The sequence below is a fragment of the Mus musculus genome, chromosome 11 (genome assembly GCF_000001635.26).
Source record: "Mus musculus strain C57BL/6J chromosome 11, GRCm38.p6 C57BL/6J".
NCBI classification, from domain to species: Eukaryota; Metazoa; Chordata; class Mammalia; order Rodentia; family Muridae; genus Mus; species Mus musculus.
The window spans coordinates 69,094,755-69,113,303 of NC_000077.6; the positions used below are offsets into that span (position 1 = coordinate 69,094,755).

Genomic DNA, 18,549 nt, shown 5'->3' on the forward strand with positions numbered 1-18,549 from the left:
AGCCTGTCAGATCTACGCCTGCGTACAAGTCGCTCGGCACGCCTGCGCAGACTCCGCAGTATTGGGTAAGTGTCGTCAAGGAAAATCCCCAGCTTCTGGGTAAACAAGTTGCCGCGTGAGCCAGCCTGCACGTGTTCCCTACAGCTCTGAGCCCTCTCAGCCTATGAGAAAGTTTTTAGGGCAGGGCTGGCATTTGCGTCACTGATTTAGGCAGGGCGGGGTTGTCTCTGCAGCCAGTAAAAATGTTGAGAGTGGGTGGGGGTGTGGCTTCCGGTCAGATGTCCAATCAACGAGTTGGGGCGCCCCCGCCCTCACGTGGCTCTATCACTACCGGTTGTCATATTGTCCAATGGGAAAATGACTGAGTTCTGAAATGCCAATGGTTGCTTTACAAGGGCTTGCCGGCTGCACGCGGAGCGGGGCATGGGTTGGCGTCTCTGAGCCAATAAGCTAGGGAGGCGTGACAGAACGGGCGGTGGGAGGGCCTCGAGGACTCTGTGGAGGAGCCCCAGGAGTGAAGAAATTTGGAGTCTACGTGCGCTCGGAACTGTGAGTAGCCCCTTACTCTGGAGCCGTCGAACTTGTGTTTTTGGGGAGGTGCGCTCGACCAAAAGGGGTGTCAGTGGCGTGGTGTGTGTGAGGGATCATGCAAATGTGAATTAGCTGCAGAACAAATGCCTAATGGTTGTGGAGAAAGAGACCACAAGTTCAACTCTAGGGGAACATGAATGAGAGTTACCAGCAACAGATCTCTCACCACTCTAGGGTCCCTGGACACTAATGCCTAGCGCAGGGTGCTCAGAAGCCCCTAGCCATCCGAGGGAGCCGAAGCGCCTGCGATATGACCCCTGAGAGCTGGTTATGGTTTGGGGTAGGCTCCCTAAACACTTGGAAGAGACCGCCCCGGTAGGGCGGGCGGGAACGTAGTTTGGTGATCTGAGAAAGGCTGGTGTGTTGATTTGACCGAAAGGCTGTCTCATCACGACTATAGGTGGTATCGTGGCCTCAGGGACATGCTCGAAAATAGGAATGGGCTAGTAATTTGTTGGATTCTGAAAGGGAGGATAAGGTGGAGGGTTTCTGTACACCGTTTCGTCTACTCTTCTTAAGCTGCTAGAGGTGGAGTTACCAAAGGACTGCTCTGGTGTCTAGACGTTCGGTCGGGCAGAGGTGAGGGAGGAGAGGGAGGAAGTGAGATTCTTAGGAAAGCAGTGTGCCTGCAGGCTTCTCGAGTGATCTCGGGTTTTGAGCATAGAAACGAACCATGATGGTGCGCACGGAGCACAAACAATGCCTTGAGATCAGGCTAAGGGGAGAGAAGGAGACGGAATTGGATATAGCCTGTATTCTAGGCACCAAGCTTAGAAACAGGGGAATACTCCCCCCGCAGTCCTACGGTGCTGGAATGCAGTGTAGAGGTTTGGTAACACTTTACAGGGTCCCTAAGCCAGCAGGACAAGCCATCATTAGGGCTTGAACCTTGGGCTCCATTATTAGGAAGCTGAGAATGAAGCAGACAATTAAGGCAAGTTTAGTAACTACCTACTAAGTCTTAGTTTTTCCTTATGACATCAGGGTGATACTTACCTTCAGTTGTTTGGGGGCTTACATGAGAACAATATGTGTAAAGTTCTTAGCACAGCGCTTGGATCATTTACAAACACAAACTATAAGGTAACAAAAGAATAGCGATAGAGTTGGGGATTTATGTGCATGCTGTGGCCAGAGAGCAATCTCCATCTTCTGTTTTTCTGCAAGTTTTGATGACTCCTCTTTTCCCTCTCCCTGATTTTTTTTTTTTTTTTTTTTTTTTTTTTGGGCTTCGGGCACCAGCCCAAATTCCATCATTCCTCCCTGTATTCCTCTCCCAAGATCTGGGCCCCAGACTGAGGCAATTTGCTGTGTCCCAGTTTGACTTCATCTTAAATCCATTCTCTCTGACCACCCCCCCCCCCCCCACCTATTCTGTGCTGTAATAGTAACTAGAAAGTCTGCCTCTAAAGAGGGGCCCCAGGGAAGGAGCAAAGGTGCGTTCTCTCTCAGAACCTAGGCCTCCAATTTACCCGCCCTAGCTCTTTGGTACCTGGCCAGCAACCGTGTACAGTCTGGTGACGGGGAAAAGCCAATGCCAGGAGTTTTAAGACCCAGCTGAGGGAGGGTAAAAGTAGGTCCCGCAAAGAGAACCAGGCATGGGGGCGGGGGAGGGGGACCCCCTTCCTCCTAACTGTCTCTCCAGGAATTTTTGGCTTTTGTACAGGACCGCTGTCGTTGGGTTGGGGGAGGCGCCAAGGCTGTGTGCATGTCCTGGGCCATCAGCCAAGAGAACACGATGTTCCCTAGTGCGCTGGCCGCCGCCCTCTGGGGCTGGCCGCCTCCCAAACCGCTGCCTCTCCAGCCTCCCTGCCCCACATTCCCCAGCTGCCTCGCCCCGCCTCCTGCCTCCGCTTTGACGTCACCTCCCTCTCCTGCCCCCGCTTCTCCATTGACGGCAGCAGAGCCTGGTTACTGTGGGGGACTGATGAGGCCCGACAGCCTGGGCCTTGGGATCAGGTTGGGGCTGTTTGGAGTGCTGAAACCTTTTGTCTGTGTAAATGACAGATAGGGAAGTGGGCGAGCAATGGCTGCTTGGGTCAGAGGAATCACACCTAAATCCTTGAGAGCTGTGGAAAGAGAAAGGGGTCTGGAAAAAAAAAAAAGGACAGCACACGGTCACAACGCAGTACGAGGGGGCAGGAGAGCAGCATCATTTTCAGGAGGAGGAAGCTGAGCACTCAGCCTCCCGTGTCTTTTGTTTTCTGTGTTTCCCTGCTTCTGTTTTTCTGGGTTATTTTATAACAGGTCTGTGTCCCAGCATTTCTATAGAACCTTGTCTCGCCCGCCTCCTCTAAGGGAAACACCATTGTTAAGGAAAGCTTTAGCCACGTGACAGTGAGGGGCGTGCACTTAACAGCTGATTATGTCAGCCGCTGCGTGTTGGCCTCTTCACTTGCCACCTACGTTTGCAGGGAAGCCTGAGAACTACTCAGCCCAGGCCTAGGGAAGGGGACTCTGTCACTGTAGCTCTCCTGGACCCAGACTGGCATGTTGTCCCCCCCTCCCCAAAATCGAGTCTCTATTCTCTTTTTATGAATCAATGCTCTACTTTTCTTTTGAAAACATAATTTGTTGCCTCCTCTCCTGAGGCTCTCTCTCCCCTACCTATCCTTAATAGAAACAGAGCCATCCTGTTTACCGAGCATCTACTGTCAGTCCTGACGCTGAGACGTACTTACCTTACTGCTGAGAATACAGTAAATGAGACAGATGGGCTTGCTGCTGGGTTCATGAACCTTGGCTTTTGTATTCTAAGCAGCAGGAATAAAAAGCCCAATAAAAAGCCCTTGCCACCCAGCCACCCATCCTTTTTCTGCCTACTGCTGCAACTGCCCTCTCTGCTGCCCCTTTTGTAGTACTGGCTTCCTGGTCCCCACTTTTGGGGCAGCCCTAAATGTGGGTGGCTGCATCCTCTGCAGAGGCAGCACTAGTCACCAAGTAGGCTTCCTGGAGACCTTTTCTCTGATTGGCTAGTGAAGCACCTGCTTTTGTTTCCTTTCACAGTAGCCATTGGCTTTCCCTGTCCTTTCCGTTTGTCCGTATCCTTCCATCACCCACTCACCCCTTAACGACACGTGGGCCCTCAATTGCCCTTCTCTCAGGATCTGAAGGGTCAGAGGAAAGGGTTGGATTCTTTATAACAAGGCTGGGGAGAGGCCAGGGAATGTCAGTCTAGGTTTTTCTCTCTCCCACTTCCCTTGGGTAGCAGACATTTCATTCACCCGGCACCAGGACAGGTGTCTTGTTCTGCCAAGCTGGTCAGTTTAGGAAGTAGGTTTCTCTTGAGCACTTCCTGTGGCCCAGGTATCCTCCCTGAAAAGGGGTAGTTTCCCTCCCTCACTTCCCTTTCATTATTGACGGTGTGAGACATCCTGATCGCATTGGCTGACTGAGCGGTGTCTGAGGCCCTTCAGCCCAGCACCAGCACCCAAGTCCACGTGCAGGGATGTGTGTGACACAGCCCTGACCTCAGTGGGGGCCAGTAGCCAATCAGATGCCAGGAAGAGATCCTTAGCCAACCGGGGGCGGGGCCTGCGGCTCTTCGGGCAGAAGGCCAATGAGGGGCAGGGCCTGGCATTATGCAACCCGCCTCCCAGCCTCGCGGAGCTTCTGGGTTGCGGGCCGAAACGGCAAGCGGATGGAGGGCGCTCGAACGGCCAGGTAGGGATCCCTGCTGCAATCCTAGGGTTAGTCTTTGTCCCGGAGCTTGGCCGCCACTACTTCCAACGTGATGGGTCGCTTTCAGCTCTCAGAGAGCAAAACAATAATCTGCCTTTCCTGTCACTATCCACCCTTCCCCGCCCCTGGGCCCTAGGTGTTCAACTCAACCCGTCACGGGTTGTCTGCGTTTGTTATTCGTTCACCTAATCTCCTCCTCTGCTCCTCCAGAGCAGCCATCCTGAACCTAAGAGACCTTTAGCGAACACGACCCCTTTACACATTGCTCGACACTCGGGAGTCCATGGGTTTGCCCTAGCCCAAAGACCCCCTTCAGGCTTCTGCGCTCCCTGTCTTCCTCCCTCCAATTCCTGGCCTCGTGCCGGTCGTGATGTCAACCGCTTCAGGCTGGAACATCCTGTTCTCAGCGCTAGTTCTTGCTGTTGGCCACAGCCTTCCTTCCCTTTTCTCCTGGCGCTCAGAAAATACTTGGGATGGGGGTGTGGTTAGACAGGGAGTAGAGGAAAAACTATATATGCTGGTTGTTGTGTGTCCCCTATCTATGTGGTAGTAGGGTTAACTAGAAAAGTAAGGGACGAAGGAAGATGCCTGAGTCGTTGCCTATGGCAAGTGGTAACTCCAGTCCTGGTGTTTGGGAGTGGGCAGGGGCTTGAGAAAGAAAAGCAGTGTCTTGATCAGAATAATGTTCGAGGCAAGAGCGAGGATGGGGGCGTTTCCACAAAGAGCAGAGGCCGAGTGGGGAAGCTAGGACTTGCTCCTGGAGTTCCTCTAGTTTGTTACTCTTCACATGGCTCCTAGGCTCTTTGGGCCCTGGGAATTTGTTATGGTGGGTGTTCTTCTCCTCCCCGCTGCCCTGAACCTTGTTAGCCAGTATGAGGGTGTGTTGGCCAGTATAGGACTGGGTCTGTTTCCCACTTCCACGAAGATGGGGATTGGGGGAGGAGTCGTTCCTGCCCTCCTGTGGTCCCTCCAGCAACCGCTGAGCTCAGCGGCTGACGTCGGTTTCCCTGGCGACCGCGGCTGTGGCGGAAGCGCGTGGTGGGGCCAGGCACATCGGCGCGCATGTGCAGCGGGGGTGGCACCGCCCCCGGATAAAATTAGCCCGGAAGCCTAAATATAGGAGGCGATCAGCTCACCCCCTGCTCCGAGGCCTCAGAGTCCCAGACCAGGTGGGGACCTGATGAGAATTTGGGCATAGGAAACCTGCAAGCTTTGACCCTCAGCTACTGTTCTAGTCGATTGTTCAGGCTGTACTCATTCCACACTGGCAAGGGGTGTAAGAGATGGCCTACGAGAGCTGCCTTTCTACCTGTGGTATCCTTAGGTCCCCCTAAGGAAATAGAACATATTTCTATTGCAAGCCCCAGGCCTGAGTCACAACAGTGAGGGGCAGGCAGAGGAAGGACTGGGTGTAGCCAGCAGATGCTGTGGGGTTAATAGCTCAGCTTTTGCTAAACATTCCTTTTTGGTTTCTTTTTCTAGGTGTCGTGATTAAATTAGTCAGCCCTCAGAGACAGGCGTCCTACCTCCTTTATCCAGACCTCAAAAGCCCCGTTGTGCACCCGTGGTGGCTTCTTCACCTTCCCTGTTTCGTCCTCCACTGTATGGCCCAGACATGAGTGGTCCCCTAGAAGGGGCCGATGGGGGAGGAGACCCCAGGCCCGGAGAACCTTTTTGTCCTGGAGGAGTCCCATCCCCTGGGGCCCCGCAGCACCGGCCTTGTCCAGGCCCCAGCCTGGCTGATGACACTGATGCAAACAGCAATGGCTCAAGTGGCAATGAGTCCAACGGACCCGAGTCCAGGGGCGCATCTCAGCGGAGTTCTCATAGTTCCTCTTCTGGCAATGGCAAGGACTCAGCTCTGCTGGAGACCACTGAGAGCAGCAAGAGGTGTGTACGAGTGTATGTGTGTGTATGATGGCATGATGCTGCTGACCACGTGGCCCTCCCTCACCTTAGCCTGTTCCTTCTTTTCTAGTACAAACTCACAGAGCCCATCCCCACCCAGCAGCTCCATTGCCTACAGCCTCCTGAGTGCGAGCTCAGAGCAGGACAACCCATCTACCAGTGGCTGCAGGTGTGTAGGCTGAGGGCTGAGGGAGATGCCTGGGGGCCGGGCCAGACTTCGGGGCTAATATCTTTACCCCTTCATTCCTGTGGGTCCTGCAGCAGTGAACAGTCAGCTCGAGCCAGGACCCAGAAAGAACTCATGACTGCACTTCGGGAGCTCAAACTTCGACTGCCACCAGAGCGTCGGGGCAAGGGCCGCTCTGGGACCTTGGCCACACTGCAGTACGCTCTGGCCTGTGTCAAGCAGGTTCAGGGTGAGTGAGTTGTGCTTCCTGGCAGGGTCTGGCCAGGACTTGGACTACTGTAGGGGCCTTTCTCCTAACTGAATATGGCTTGGATTCCCTTCTCCTACAGCTAACCAGGAATATTACCAGCAGTGGAGTCTGGAGGAGGGTGAGCCTTGTGCCATGGACATGTCTACTTACACCCTGGAGGAATTGGAGCATATCACATCCGAATACACACTTCGAAACCAGGTCAGTTACAGCTTGGGTCCTCAGTTCTAACCCCCCTCCCCGCCCCCCCACCCCCCATTCCTACAGCTCCTAAGTCTTCCCCCGGTCTTGGTCTCATTCTAGGACACCTTCTCTGTGGCTGTGTCCTTCCTGACAGGCCGGATTGTCTATATTTCGGAGCAGGCAGGTGTCCTGCTGCGTTGCAAACGGGATGTGTTTCGGGGTGCCCGCTTCTCAGAGCTCCTGGCTCCCCAGGATGTGGGTGTCTTCTATGGCTCTACTACACCATCTCGACTGCCCACCTGGGGCACTGGCACCTCTGCAGGTATAGTGCCCTCGTCCCTGTGGAGAGGACTGGAAGCTCTCATGTTGTGGGCTCTTCTTGGCTCAGGACAGAGATGGCGCTCTGGTCACTTCCATTCCCTTCTGCTTTAGGTTCAGGTCTCAAGGACTTCACCCAGGAAAAGTCTGTCTTCTGCCGAATCAGGTAAGGAGGGGGTGTAGGAGCAGGCCTCTCTCCTACTCGTCCCTGCTATCTGTAATGTGGTCTGTGAGAAGGGGGTGGGGCAGCTTTCCCCTGGAAACCTCTAATATTCGTCTCTCCCTTGCCAGAGGAGGTCCTGACCGGGATCCAGGGCCTCGGTACCAGCCATTCCGCCTAACCCCATATGTGACCAAGATTCGGGTCTCAGATGGAGCCCCTGCACAGCCGTGCTGCCTACTCATTGCCGAGCGCATCCACTCTGGTTATGAAGGTGGATAGGCTAGGGCCTGGGCCTGGGGGCTGATGGGAGGAAGGGTTCCCTCTAGGATGGGGTGAAGGTCAAGATGAGAGTTTGGGAGGCACTAGCTGAGTCCTTAGGGTTAGAAAAGTATTATAAGGCAGAGGGCTCAGACCCTGCTCCGAGGTAGGGTTGGATGAGGTCCCTGAGCTGTGACAAGTGAGAAAGTGACTCTCAGTGTCATCTCTGGTGTGAGTCACCAGATGACTCAGTCTCTGTGGGCCATAAAGCCAGGTCTGAGCTGGGAGGGAGAGTGCCAGGCAACCAGACTGGAGGCAGAGAGGAGGGAGGGCGGAGGAGCTGGACATCACGGGTGCGACCTATGTGTTCTCTGCCGCAGCTCCCCGGATCCCTCCTGACAAGAGGATCTTCACCACCCGACACACACCAAGCTGCCTCTTCCAGGATGTAGATGAAAGGTAAGGCAAAGACTTGGATGAGGGTGGGTAGCCAGGGCCAAGGCCTAGGTCTGACATTTGCTCCAATTTCAGGGCTGCCCCACTGCTGGGTTACCTTCCCCAGGATCTCCTGGGGGCTCCAGTACTTCTCTTTCTACATCCTGAGGACCGACCCCTCATGCTGGCCATTCATAAGAAGAGTGAGTTCTCCTGGTCCTGCTCGCCCTTCCAGCCCGTCCCCAGGACTCCTTAACTGTTGTTGTGATGGTGTCTCTCGATGCCGTGGTCTCTTGGATATCTCTGTGTATGTCTTTCTCTGCTTTATTCGGCTCTCCCATTCACTGATACCCACTTTCTTTCCTGCGCCCACAGTACTGCAGCTGGCAGGCCAGCCCTTTGACCATTCCCCTATTCGCTTCTGTGCTCGGAACGGGGAATATGTCACCATGGACACCAGCTGGGCCGGTTTTGTGCACCCCTGGAGCCGCAAGGTGGCTTTCGTGTTGGGTCGCCATAAAGTGCGCACGTAAGGGAACTGTGTCTCCACGCTGGTGTTGGGGTGGGTGGTATGGACATGGCATGGGTAGGGAAAGGACTGAGTTCTCCTTTACAACCCCACAGGGCACCCCTGAATGAGGACGTCTTCACTCCCCCAGCCCCCAGCCCAGCTCCGTCCCTGGACTCTGATATCCAGGAGCTCTCAGAGCAGATCCATCGATTGCTGCTGCAGGTAAGAGTTGAGGAGGGCTCAGGAGTGAAGCGGTCAGTCAGGAAGAGGCTGTAGAAACTAACCAATCCATCCTTCTCCTTTCTGTAGCCTGTGCACAGCTCCAGCCCCACGGGGCTCTGTGGAGTTGGCCCTCTGATGTCCCCTGGTCCTCTACACAGCCCTGGCTCCTCCAGTGATAGCAATGGGGGGGACGCTGAGGGGCCTGGGCCTCCTGCTCCAGTGAGTAACGGCTTCCACGGCGCCTTTCCTGTTGTCCATTCCATTGTGCATCATCATTGCCAGTCCCTCGTGCTACTCCCACCCAGCCTCCTTGGTCTTCCTGACCCCCGGGCTCCTGGCACTGCCACCCCAATGCTGCCCAGTGTTCTACTGTCCCACAGGTGACTTTCCAGCAGATCTGTAAGGATGTGCATCTGGTAAAGCACCAGGGACAACAGCTCTTCATTGAATCTCGGGCCAAGCCCCCACCCCGGCCCCGCCTCCTTGGTGAGTAGGTACCACCATAGACCAGGGATGAGGTTCTCCTGGCCTTCATTCCCAACCCATTTACTCTTTTTCTTTTACCCCAGCTACAGGTACATTCAAAGCCAAAGTCCTTCCCTGCCAGTCCCCAAACCCCGAACTGGAGGTGGCCCCAGTTCCTGACCAAGCCTCGTTAGCCTTGGCCCCTGAGGAGCCAGAGAGGAAAGAAACCTCTGGCTGTTCCTACCAGCAGATCAACTGCCTGGACAGCATCCTCAGGTAAGGCCTGTCTGCCATCACCTTCTCCTCGGCCTAGCTTTGCCGGCCCAGGCCCTGCCCTTAACCCCTTTGCTCCATCCACCCCCAGGTATTTGGAGAGCTGCAACATTCCCAGTACAACCAAGCGTAAATGTGCCTCCTCCTCCTCCTACACTGCCTCTTCAGCCTCTGATGATGACAAGCAGAGGGCAGGTCCAGTTCCTGTGGGGGCCAAGAAAGGTAAAGACCCAGTGCATGCCGGGCTCCCCTTGCCCTGCCCCGGCCTGTCCCAGGCCCTTACACTTCTGCCTTAGGGCTCCCCTGCTCTCCCTGCCCTCCTTTCCTGCCTCCTGATCTCCAGGTTCCTCCCTCTAGCCAACCCTTCCCCACTCCTCCCTGGGATTCCCTCTCCCAGGGGCAGGGGTGGTAACCAGTGCCGTCTCTCCGCACAGATCCGTCGTCAGCAATGCTGTCTGGGGAGGGGGCAACTCCTCGGAAGGAGCCAGTGGTGGGAGGCACCCTGAGCCCGCTCGCCCTGGCCAATAAGGCAGAGAGCGTGGTGTCCGTCACCAGTCAGTGTAGCTTCAGCTCCACCATCGTCCATGTGGGAGACAAGAAGCCCCCGGAGTCGGGTATGGGCGTGGAGTGAGGGGGGTAGTGACGGGGCCCCATTTAGTTCCTCAGCCAGAGCTCTTTCCTGCCTACCTTTCTCCCCTACCCCCAATGGAGAGAAGGAGGCGACCTTCTTAGCTTGGGGGGATCTGCTGCTCCTGACTGTCCACCCCACTAACCTCTGCTGCTTGCCCCACCCCATTCTCCTTCCTGTATTCTTACTGTCAGTTGACATAAAAGTTGGGGTAAGGGGAGGAGGTCCAGCCCTAAGATGCTGACCACAGATGCTCTAAAGCAGGGAAGACTGAAGACTCTCAGGGTCTTTGGGTAGATCTTAAGACTATGTGAAAAGCAACATGTGGCAAGGCTTCCCTTGTAAAGAAGAGGTTTTGTCCCAGGGGTTTGGGGCTCTTGGCGGAGACTGAGTACCCTCTTTTCTCCTGGAATCATTTTGCATGGAAAGAAGAGTCCATGTCTTCCTCTTGGCAAGGAAGCAGCCTTGAGTACCTGGGGTCCCACGCCTTGGTGGTTGGGCTATAGGAAAGGGAGGTTGTGTGTGGCTGTGGTGACCTTTCCTTTATCTCACCCCTTCTCAGACATCATCATGATGGAAGACCTGCCTGGCCTGGCCCCTGGCCCAGCCCCCAGTCCGGCCCCCAGCCCCACAGTAGCCCCTGACCCAACCCCAGATGCTTATCGCCCAGTGGGTCTGACCAAGGCCGTGCTGTCCCTGCACACACAGAAGGAAGAGCAAGCCTTCCTCAACCGCTTCAGAGATCTTGGCAGGCTTCGTGGACTTGACACCTCTTCTGTGGCCCCCTCAGCCCCTGGTGAGCGAGGGAGCCACCTGGGGCTTCCTTGAGCTGTCTTGTGTGCAGTCAGCTGCTGGGGGTATAAAGTGATGGTGAGAGAAGATGTATCTGCTCTGGGGCCCAGGTGATGCTGTCTTCATCATCAGGACCGTGTTTAGTTAGATTTCTAGATAGCATCTCCCTATTAGGCCAGGGCTCCAGGCTGCAGGCTGAGGAGGGAAGCCTGGGGGCTGGCACTGAGACAAGCAGGCAGAAGTGCCTGGTTTCAGGTAAGCTACTCCAGTCCTAGCCTGGGAACAAGGAAAAATTGTGCCCACATAGGACATAGCATCACTGACTCTGGGCCAATCTTGGCTGGGGTTGGACTTCAAGGGCAGATGGAAAACAGCTCCTCTAGGTACCTGCAGGAGACCTTTGCAGACGGCTGTGGACTGAGGCCTGGGCTGTTCTGGCCACTGCATCGTCCCATTGTGAGTTAGGCAGAGCACAGTTTCAACTGGCAGGACAAGTATCCAGGCTGGCATGGCCTGAGGGATTTTGGCAGATGAACTGAAGTCACCTGCCTATTCATCCATGGACCCCTCTACCTCTCCTCTGCCAGTGTGCCTCTGTTTTGCACACCCCAGCTTAACCATCATGTAACTGTGCCCTTCTCTGGCTCCTTTCACAATAAACCCCCTTGTCCCCTGGCTCCTGTGATTCTTCCCCGCCCTTTCCCTACTTCCTGTCTTCTGTATTTCACATGCAGGGTGAGCAGCTTTCTCTGCCTGGCCCTTTCCCTGTCCTCTTAGTGTTTCAGGGCAGTAGAGGTGGCCGGCTCCTTGTTAACCCTGGTCTTTCCCCACAGGCTGCCACCATGGCCCCATTCCCCCTGGTCGCCGACACCACTGCCGATCTAAAGCAAAGCGTTCCCGCCACCACCACCACCAGACCCCCCGGCCCGAAACTCCCTGCTATGTCTCCCATCCTTCACCTGTGCCCTCTTCTGGACCCTGGCCACCCCCACCAGCCACGACCCCCTTCCCAGCAATGGTCCAGCCCTACCCACTCCCAGTATTCTCCCCTCGAGGAGGACCCCAGCCCCTTCCCCCTGCCCCTACATCTGTGTCCCCTGCTACCTTCCCTTCTCCCTTAGTGACCCCAATGGTGGCCTTGGTGCTCCCTAACTATCTATTCCCTACCCCACCTAGTTATCCATATGGGGTGTCCCAGGCCCCTGTTGAGGGGCCACCCACGCCTGCTTCCCACTCGCCCTCTCCATCCCTGCCCCCACCACCTCTCAGCCCCCCCCACCGCCCAGACTCCCCACTGTTCAACTCGAGATGCAGCTCCCCACTCCAGCTCAATCTGCTGCAGCTTGAGGAGTCCCCCCGCACGGAGGGGGGCGCTGCTGCAGGAGGCCCAGGAAGCAGTGCTGGGCCCCTGCCTCCCAGTGAGGAGACTGCTGAGCCAGAGGCCAGATTGGTAAGCAACACTACCTTCTGTCCACTCCGTCTTCTGGTACCCGCAGCCCTTGCCCCCCTGGCTTCTGCCTGGTTGCTTCTGCCGGGCTGGTTCTCCGCGTCCTGGAGTTGGTATGGGTGGGAGATCCAAGGGTAATTTCTGAATGAAGCAGAAATCAACTGCCTCCTCTGTGAAGGGACAGTTCTGTCTGTCTGACAGGTGGCGGGGACATCCCATTATACATCTGTATAGATTCTGAGGGTGTATCTGCCGCTTGGAAAGGGTCCAGCATTATGTTCCCCATTGTCATCTCTCCTCTCAGCTTGGCCCTGTGTCATGGTGCAAGGAGCAGCGATCTGTTGGGTTGGGTGTGCCTCCTTTGGTTCTCGTCAGCAGTAGAAGCCGTTGGAAATCAGCCGTGGTGGTGGTGGTGGTGTGGTGATTCCTTATTGCCTTTCTGTCCCTCTCCAATGCCCTCCTCTAGGTGGAGGTTACTGAGTCGTCCAATCAGGATGCACTTTCAGGCTCCAGCGACCTGCTGGAGCTACTGCTCCAAGAAGACTCTCGCTCGGGCACAGGCTCCGCAGCCTCAGGCTCCCTGGGCTCTGGCCTGGGCTCTGGGTCTGGTTCAGGATCCCACGAAGGGGGAAGCACCTCAGCCAGCATCACCCGTGAGTAAGGCTGTCCCCAGAGACGGGAGGTGGGAAGCCCACCTTGTTAAGGCCAGTGGGTTGGAAATGTGGCCTGATAAGCCTCTCGGGGTGAATGTGTCAGTCAGCCTGGCTCCGTTGGCCTTCTCCACCCTCCCACAGGCAGCAGTCAGAGCAGCCATACAAGCAAGTACTTTGGCAGCATCGACTCTTCCGAGGCTGAAGCTGGGGCTGCTCGGGCCAGGACTGAGCCTGGGGACCAGGTCATTAAGTGTGTGCTCCAGGACCCCATCTGGCTGCTCATGGCCAATGCCGACCAGCGTGTCATGATGACATACCAGGTGCCGTCCAGGTGAGCTGGAGAGCCTCCATCTGCTTCCCTTTCAGAGAAGTAGAGAGACTAGCTTACCTGTACCGCACAGATAACTTGAAGTTCTTCCCTCTGGGGCTGAATCTTATCTAGAGATGCCCAATATGGCATAAGCCCCCATTCCTTAGGGCCCTATTAGTACTTCTCAAGTTGAAGGTAGGTTTCCTGGTGTAGGAAGCTTCTTTGTATTCCAAGAAGGCACAGAAGACGGCAGGCTCAGGAGTTGTGGTTGAGGGTGAACGCCAACCCATGCTCTTGACTCTGGATCCTAGCCTCTGCCTTCCTCATACAGGGATGCAGCCTCTGTGCTGAAGCAAGACCGGGAGAGGCTCCGGGCCATGCAGAAACAGCAGCCACGGTTCTCAGAGGACCAGAGGCGGGAACTGGGTGCTGTGCACTCCTGGGTCCGGAAGGGCCAGCTGCCTCGGGCCCTTGATGTGACGGTGAGAGAAGTCTGGGAAGCCAGGAAGAGAGTAGGCTGGAAGATACATACTGAGCTCAAGGTCAAGGGATAGAGGGCTGACATCTGATATCAGAGTCTTTGGATCATTAATTCTGAAGGAAGCTAATTCTATAAATGTGCTGCTGAGTTCTATAATATTATTAAACCACATCACCTCGCAAGTTTTTTACAGGACTTCATACCACCCCATAGTAGGGTCTCAGCAAAGCCCTTTAAACAAAACAAATTTATTTGTGTGTATGAATGTTTAGTTTGCACATATGTATATGCACCGTAAGTGTACCTGGTGTCCACTGAGGTCAGAAGAAGGCAATCTGGAACTGCAGGTGGAGAGCTGAGCCACCGTGTGGGTGGGTATCGGGATATGAAGCTGGGCTCTCCAGTCTCCTCAGTAGAGGATTTTCCTGTCTTGTTAGACTGTAGGTACATGTGTGGACTGGTTTCTTGGAAGTATATTTTGCGACTCACTATTGGGTTAAGGTCGGGATGCTGGGCTAGCAGGTTCCCAGTGAGGACACTACATAACTCATCCTTTCTTCTCTCCCTAAGGCGTGTGTGGACTGTGGCAGCAGCGTTCAAGATCCTGGCCACTCTGATGACCCCCTCTTCTCAGAACTGGATGGATTGGGGCTGGAGCCCATGGAAGAGGGTGGAGGCGAGGGTGGTGGGTGTGGTGTTGGCGGTGGTGGGGGTGATGGTGGTGAGGAGGCCCAGACCCAAATTGGGGCTAAGGGTTCAAGCTCTCAGGACTCTGCCATGGAGGAAGAAGAGCAAGGTGGGGGCTCATCCAGCCCAGCTTTACCTGCAGAAGAAAACAGCACCAGCTAGACTCCATTTTGGGGCCGCTTACAGCAGTCTAATGAGAGGCTTCCTTTCGACCATGTTGGGGTTCTTATAACTCAAGATACAGCTGGACCAACCAATAGGAAACTGCCCCAGCTTCTCCCAACATAGGGGGCTGGACCCCCATTACCAGCCCAGGCACAGGAGCTGCCTCTAGCTTCTTAGCAGAGTGGAAGTTCTCAGCCCCATTTGGAGGATTGTCCACGCCCGTCCCACTGAGGAGACGGGCGGGTCTTCGGTTAAGGTTGCTGACAAGCTGCTGAAGTGGTCTGTCCAAATCCCAGCTGAGCCTGAGTCCCAGTCGCAGGGTTGGGGCTGCACTTATTTATTTGGGAGAGACAGCTCACTCTCCCACCTCACCCCAAGATGGGAGGAGGGGAACCTGGGATCTGTGTAGGATCCAGGTCCGTGAACCCCTAGCTGCTCCAGGGTGGGGGAGGTTGGTGGACCATGGAGTCCCTGGTGCTGCCCCTCAGGTGGGACCCAGGTGTTCTCAGCTCTACCCTCTACCAATGACATTTGTGTTTTTGATATTGTGTCTGTTATTTTTTTTTTAATACAAAATGACAAAATGAAAAACCAAAAACCCAAGACTTTGTGAAATGAAGTTGGGAGTTTGGGTGAGGGGAGGGGTGGTCCTTCACCAGCAAGGGTCGCTGTGTAAGTGGGAGATAAACTCTTCCTTTTCCCTCCACATTCCTGGCAGCCAAGGACGTTGTAAACTCTACACTTAACACAACTACAGTCTTCACCATTACCTTAGCTTGGTTATCTTTACAAGAAAAGGGGCAACGTGGCTAAGGTTTTGGCAAGGCCAGTTCTCCGTACGGTGGCAGAAACAAGTAGAAGTGCTTGGAACTCCGTGGGCTGACTTCTAAAATTTATGTTAGCACACCAGAAATAGCTGGTCACTTTAGTTAAGATACCAGTCCTTGAACTTAAAACTTAGAAGAGGGGAGCTTGGGAGGGTTGAATAATAGGAAATCCAGTTCGCACTGTTGGTCAAAATAAAAAACCTCCTTTCTAGGCACCTATTTGCTACCTGCCTCTAATAGCTGATCTACTTCGAAGTGAAAAGTGCATTCTCGTTGGCGCCGTGGCTTAGCTGGTTAAAGCGCCTGTCTAGTAAACAGGAGATCCTGGGTTCGAATCCCAGCGGTGCCTGGTTTATGTGGGAAGTGATATATTATTGCTGGATTATTGACATCTAGCTGCCGCCTTGCCTAAATATACTCTTAATGCCAGTTTTCCTATGCACTTTTAAGAGTATACAGAGGCAAACCTCTGATTCTTAAGACCCTGCTGCTCAAACCTAGGAAAGACTGTCATACGGAATGTACTAGTTTTATATTAGGGTTTCACTGTGGCTCCTTGAGAAGAGAGCCACGGGAAGACGTTGCTGCTCAAGAAAAGGCCTCGACCTGGCACTCTAGGTGTAGCGCACGCTTTTAAAAAAAAAAAAAAAAAAAAAGGAACGGTGAAATCCGCAGGGGTCGAGGGCCTTGATGGCCAGCTATAGCTCCACAGGCCAAGGGCCGCACGCGGCTGTGATGGCCGAGTGGTTAAGGCGTTGGACTCGAAATCCAATGGGGTCTCCCCGCGCAGGTTCGAATCCTGCTCACAGCGCTAGTAGTTTTGGTATTGCTGTCCCGATTAGCGGAAAGTAGTTTATTTTATTTTCCAGTTCTTTCTTTAAAGAAGCTCCCACTGGGATTCTGTCACCCGGGACCGTTTCGGTAGCGCCTCGGTACGACTTACTGTGAACTTGTAAAAGACGCTTCGATTTCAATTCCTAACTCCGTTCACGAAGATTACGGGCTCCACTCGGAATCGCTCATCCCTTTTCGCTACTTTCCGACTGTATAACCCGAAACCACGAGTCATCCATTCACCTTGGCCGCTACCATTTCTTATTTTTGAGATTTGTGATTTGATTACATTTCTCACTTCCACTTCCTCCCTTCAAAACTTCCCAAACACTCCTCCCAGCTCTCCTTCAAATTCATGGCCTTCCACCCACCCCCAATTGTTATTGCATGCATGTTAAGTATATGTATATATATACACATATATTACCAAATATAAAGTCTGTATAACGCTACCTGTATGTGTATTTTCAGGGCTGAGTGCTTGGCACTGGCAAAACAGTCCAGTCTTTCCTGGTGCGGGCGGATCACCTCTCTCCCTCCCTGCTTTTAGTTGCCTACAGCTCTTTGTGTGGGGCTGAGGCTCTATTTTCAGCTTCAGTGGGAAAATGGTTTCCCCCAGACTCCACAACTCAAGTAGCTTATCACCACCACTCTTCCTTTCTCTGATTACTGCAGAAGAGCACTCCCAGGGAACTATGGCCACCCCCCAACCTCCCATATCTAGATTTTCCACCTCTCAGGCCCACATTTCTCTGCTTTCCATATCATCCAAGTTTTCCTTTCTACTGTATTGCTCCCATCAGCGTCCAGAAGTAGTGATTTCATTCAGAACAACAAAAATATCTGCTGTGTGTTCTTAGAACTCTTATGTGTAAGGCAACTTAATCCCCAGATATGGAAACTGATGGGAGGTAGGGACTTTGGGACATTATTTGAGCTAGAGGATGTCACATGAGTGGATCTCTCATGATGACGATATCTCTATAAGAAGCAACTCCCAATAAGCTTGCTTATTCTGCCGCCCCATGATTCCCTCTTCCAAATTCTGATGCAACAAGAAAGCTCTCACCAGATATGCTGGTGCCATGATCTCAGGCTTCCCAGCTTCCAGAGTGATGAGCTAAATTGGCCTCTGTTCTTTCCCAATTACTCAGAATATAGTGTTGTCGGAAGCCAACTGGAGAAAAGGCTGGTACACAGAGGAAGATGCTGCCTGGACCCCGGACTCCTCTTCAGTCAACATTCCGTTACTTGTTTTTCTGTATCGCAGGAAGACATCACTGTCCCTGCCTTCCTCTACCCCTCTGAACCCCCTCCAGCCTCGCTTCCTTTGTTAAGGTTAGCAAATAGCCATCACACTGCTAAATGACTAGTAGTCAGATGCTTGCCCTGAGAAATAGCCTCTTCATTTGCCTTCCAGCCTACAGCACCCTCCTGATAGTCCTTTTGCCTGTTAGCAGCTCATTCACAGCTTCATCTGGACCGCCCCCCCCCCCCCCCCCCCCGTTAGAGGGGTCGCCAGGCTCATTCTTCCTGGTCTTTCTTCTTTACCTGTGCTTTCTGCTGAGACATCGCTAGTCTAGTGACTTTAAAAGCCAGACGATCCCTTACATTGCCTCACGTTTCCTTCTCCAGCTCTGGAACTGTTCCTGAATGTTTATTATATATTGCTGGCCACTTTCTGTCTCCACTGGGCTGTATACTAGGGATCACAAGCTTTCCCTAACAATCCATATTGATCCGTCAGCAATTTCTTTTTCCTATAAGCAAGGTTTAGCATTTTAGAAATGTAACAGCGTGACTGACTTTACTATTACATCATAATCCAGGCTTGTCTCTCACTTGGATCATTGCAGGGTCTCCAAAATTACTCCCTGATGTCCAGTCTCTTGGGGTGCCAGGGATTAGCCCAGGACTTTGTGCGTGCTGGAGACTCTCTAAATGATGCCCCTCCTCACTAACTGCCACTCTTGTGACTCCAGTTCTCTTCCAGTCTACCCTTTTTGTGGGAGGGAAGAAGGGAAGGTTGAAACACAGTAGCTCAGGATGGCCTCAAATTCATTATACTCACTATGTAGTCCAGGTTAGCCTTTGAATCACAATGATCTTTCTACCTTAGCCTCCAAAGTGTTGGGATTGCACACATGAGCTTCCCGTCCTTTCCCTCACCAACAGAGAGGGATACTTCTAATATATAAACCGAGGAGGAAGGGGTGGAGGCTGGCTCACATCTCTACTCTTCCATCCAGGTTGAGACCAGCTTGGGTGCCATAGTGAGAG

The 18,549-nt window shown here is 53.7% G+C and overlaps 1 protein-coding gene and 2 non-coding genes across 7 annotated transcripts; all 3 read left to right on the forward strand.

Annotated features, from left to right (window-relative positions):
- The first annotated feature begins 353 nt into the window (after positions 1 to 353).
- Per1 (period circadian clock 1) lies at positions 354 to 15,211 on the forward strand. Of its 5 annotated transcripts, none has more exons than XM_006532480.4 (23): positions 354 to 549; positions 5,755 to 6,162; positions 6,251 to 6,349; positions 6,442 to 6,596; positions 6,697 to 6,818; positions 6,921 to 7,122; positions 7,233 to 7,284; positions 7,410 to 7,552; positions 7,920 to 7,998; positions 8,071 to 8,177; positions 8,350 to 8,503; positions 8,599 to 8,707; positions 8,795 to 8,926; positions 9,088 to 9,193; positions 9,277 to 9,448; positions 9,537 to 9,667; positions 9,880 to 10,059; positions 10,636 to 10,869; positions 11,699 to 12,315; positions 12,779 to 12,965; positions 13,107 to 13,296; positions 13,607 to 13,757; positions 14,327 to 15,211. In XM_006532480.4, the coding sequence occupies exons 2-23, from the start codon at positions 5,888 to 5,890 to the stop codon at positions 14,603 to 14,605; spliced, it is 3,876 nt and encodes a 1,291-aa protein (XP_006532543.1). In that variant the 5' UTR covers positions 354 to 549; positions 5,755 to 5,887; the 3' UTR covers positions 14,606 to 15,211. The 5 variants fall into 5 exon arrangements, with proteins under 5 accessions (XP_006532543.1, XP_030101517.1, XP_006532544.1 ...); NM_011065.5 differs by lacking the exon at positions 354 to 549 and adding an exon at positions 4,195 to 4,254 and having other exon boundaries at positions 14,327 to 15,206; NM_001159367.2 differs by lacking the exon at positions 354 to 549 and adding an exon at positions 5,398 to 5,441 and having other exon boundaries at positions 14,327 to 15,206.
- A 499-nt stretch (positions 15,212 to 15,710) lies between these two features.
- On the forward strand, positions 15,711 to 15,784 carry n-TTagt5. The gene has a single exon. It is a non-coding gene; the product is annotated as a tRNA-Thr (tRNA).
- Positions 15,785 to 16,164: 380 nt separating this feature from the next.
- n-TScga3 lies at positions 16,165 to 16,246 on the forward strand. The gene has a single exon. It is a non-coding gene; the product is annotated as a tRNA-Ser (tRNA).
- The last annotated feature ends 2,303 nt before the right edge of the window (positions 16,247 to 18,549 follow it).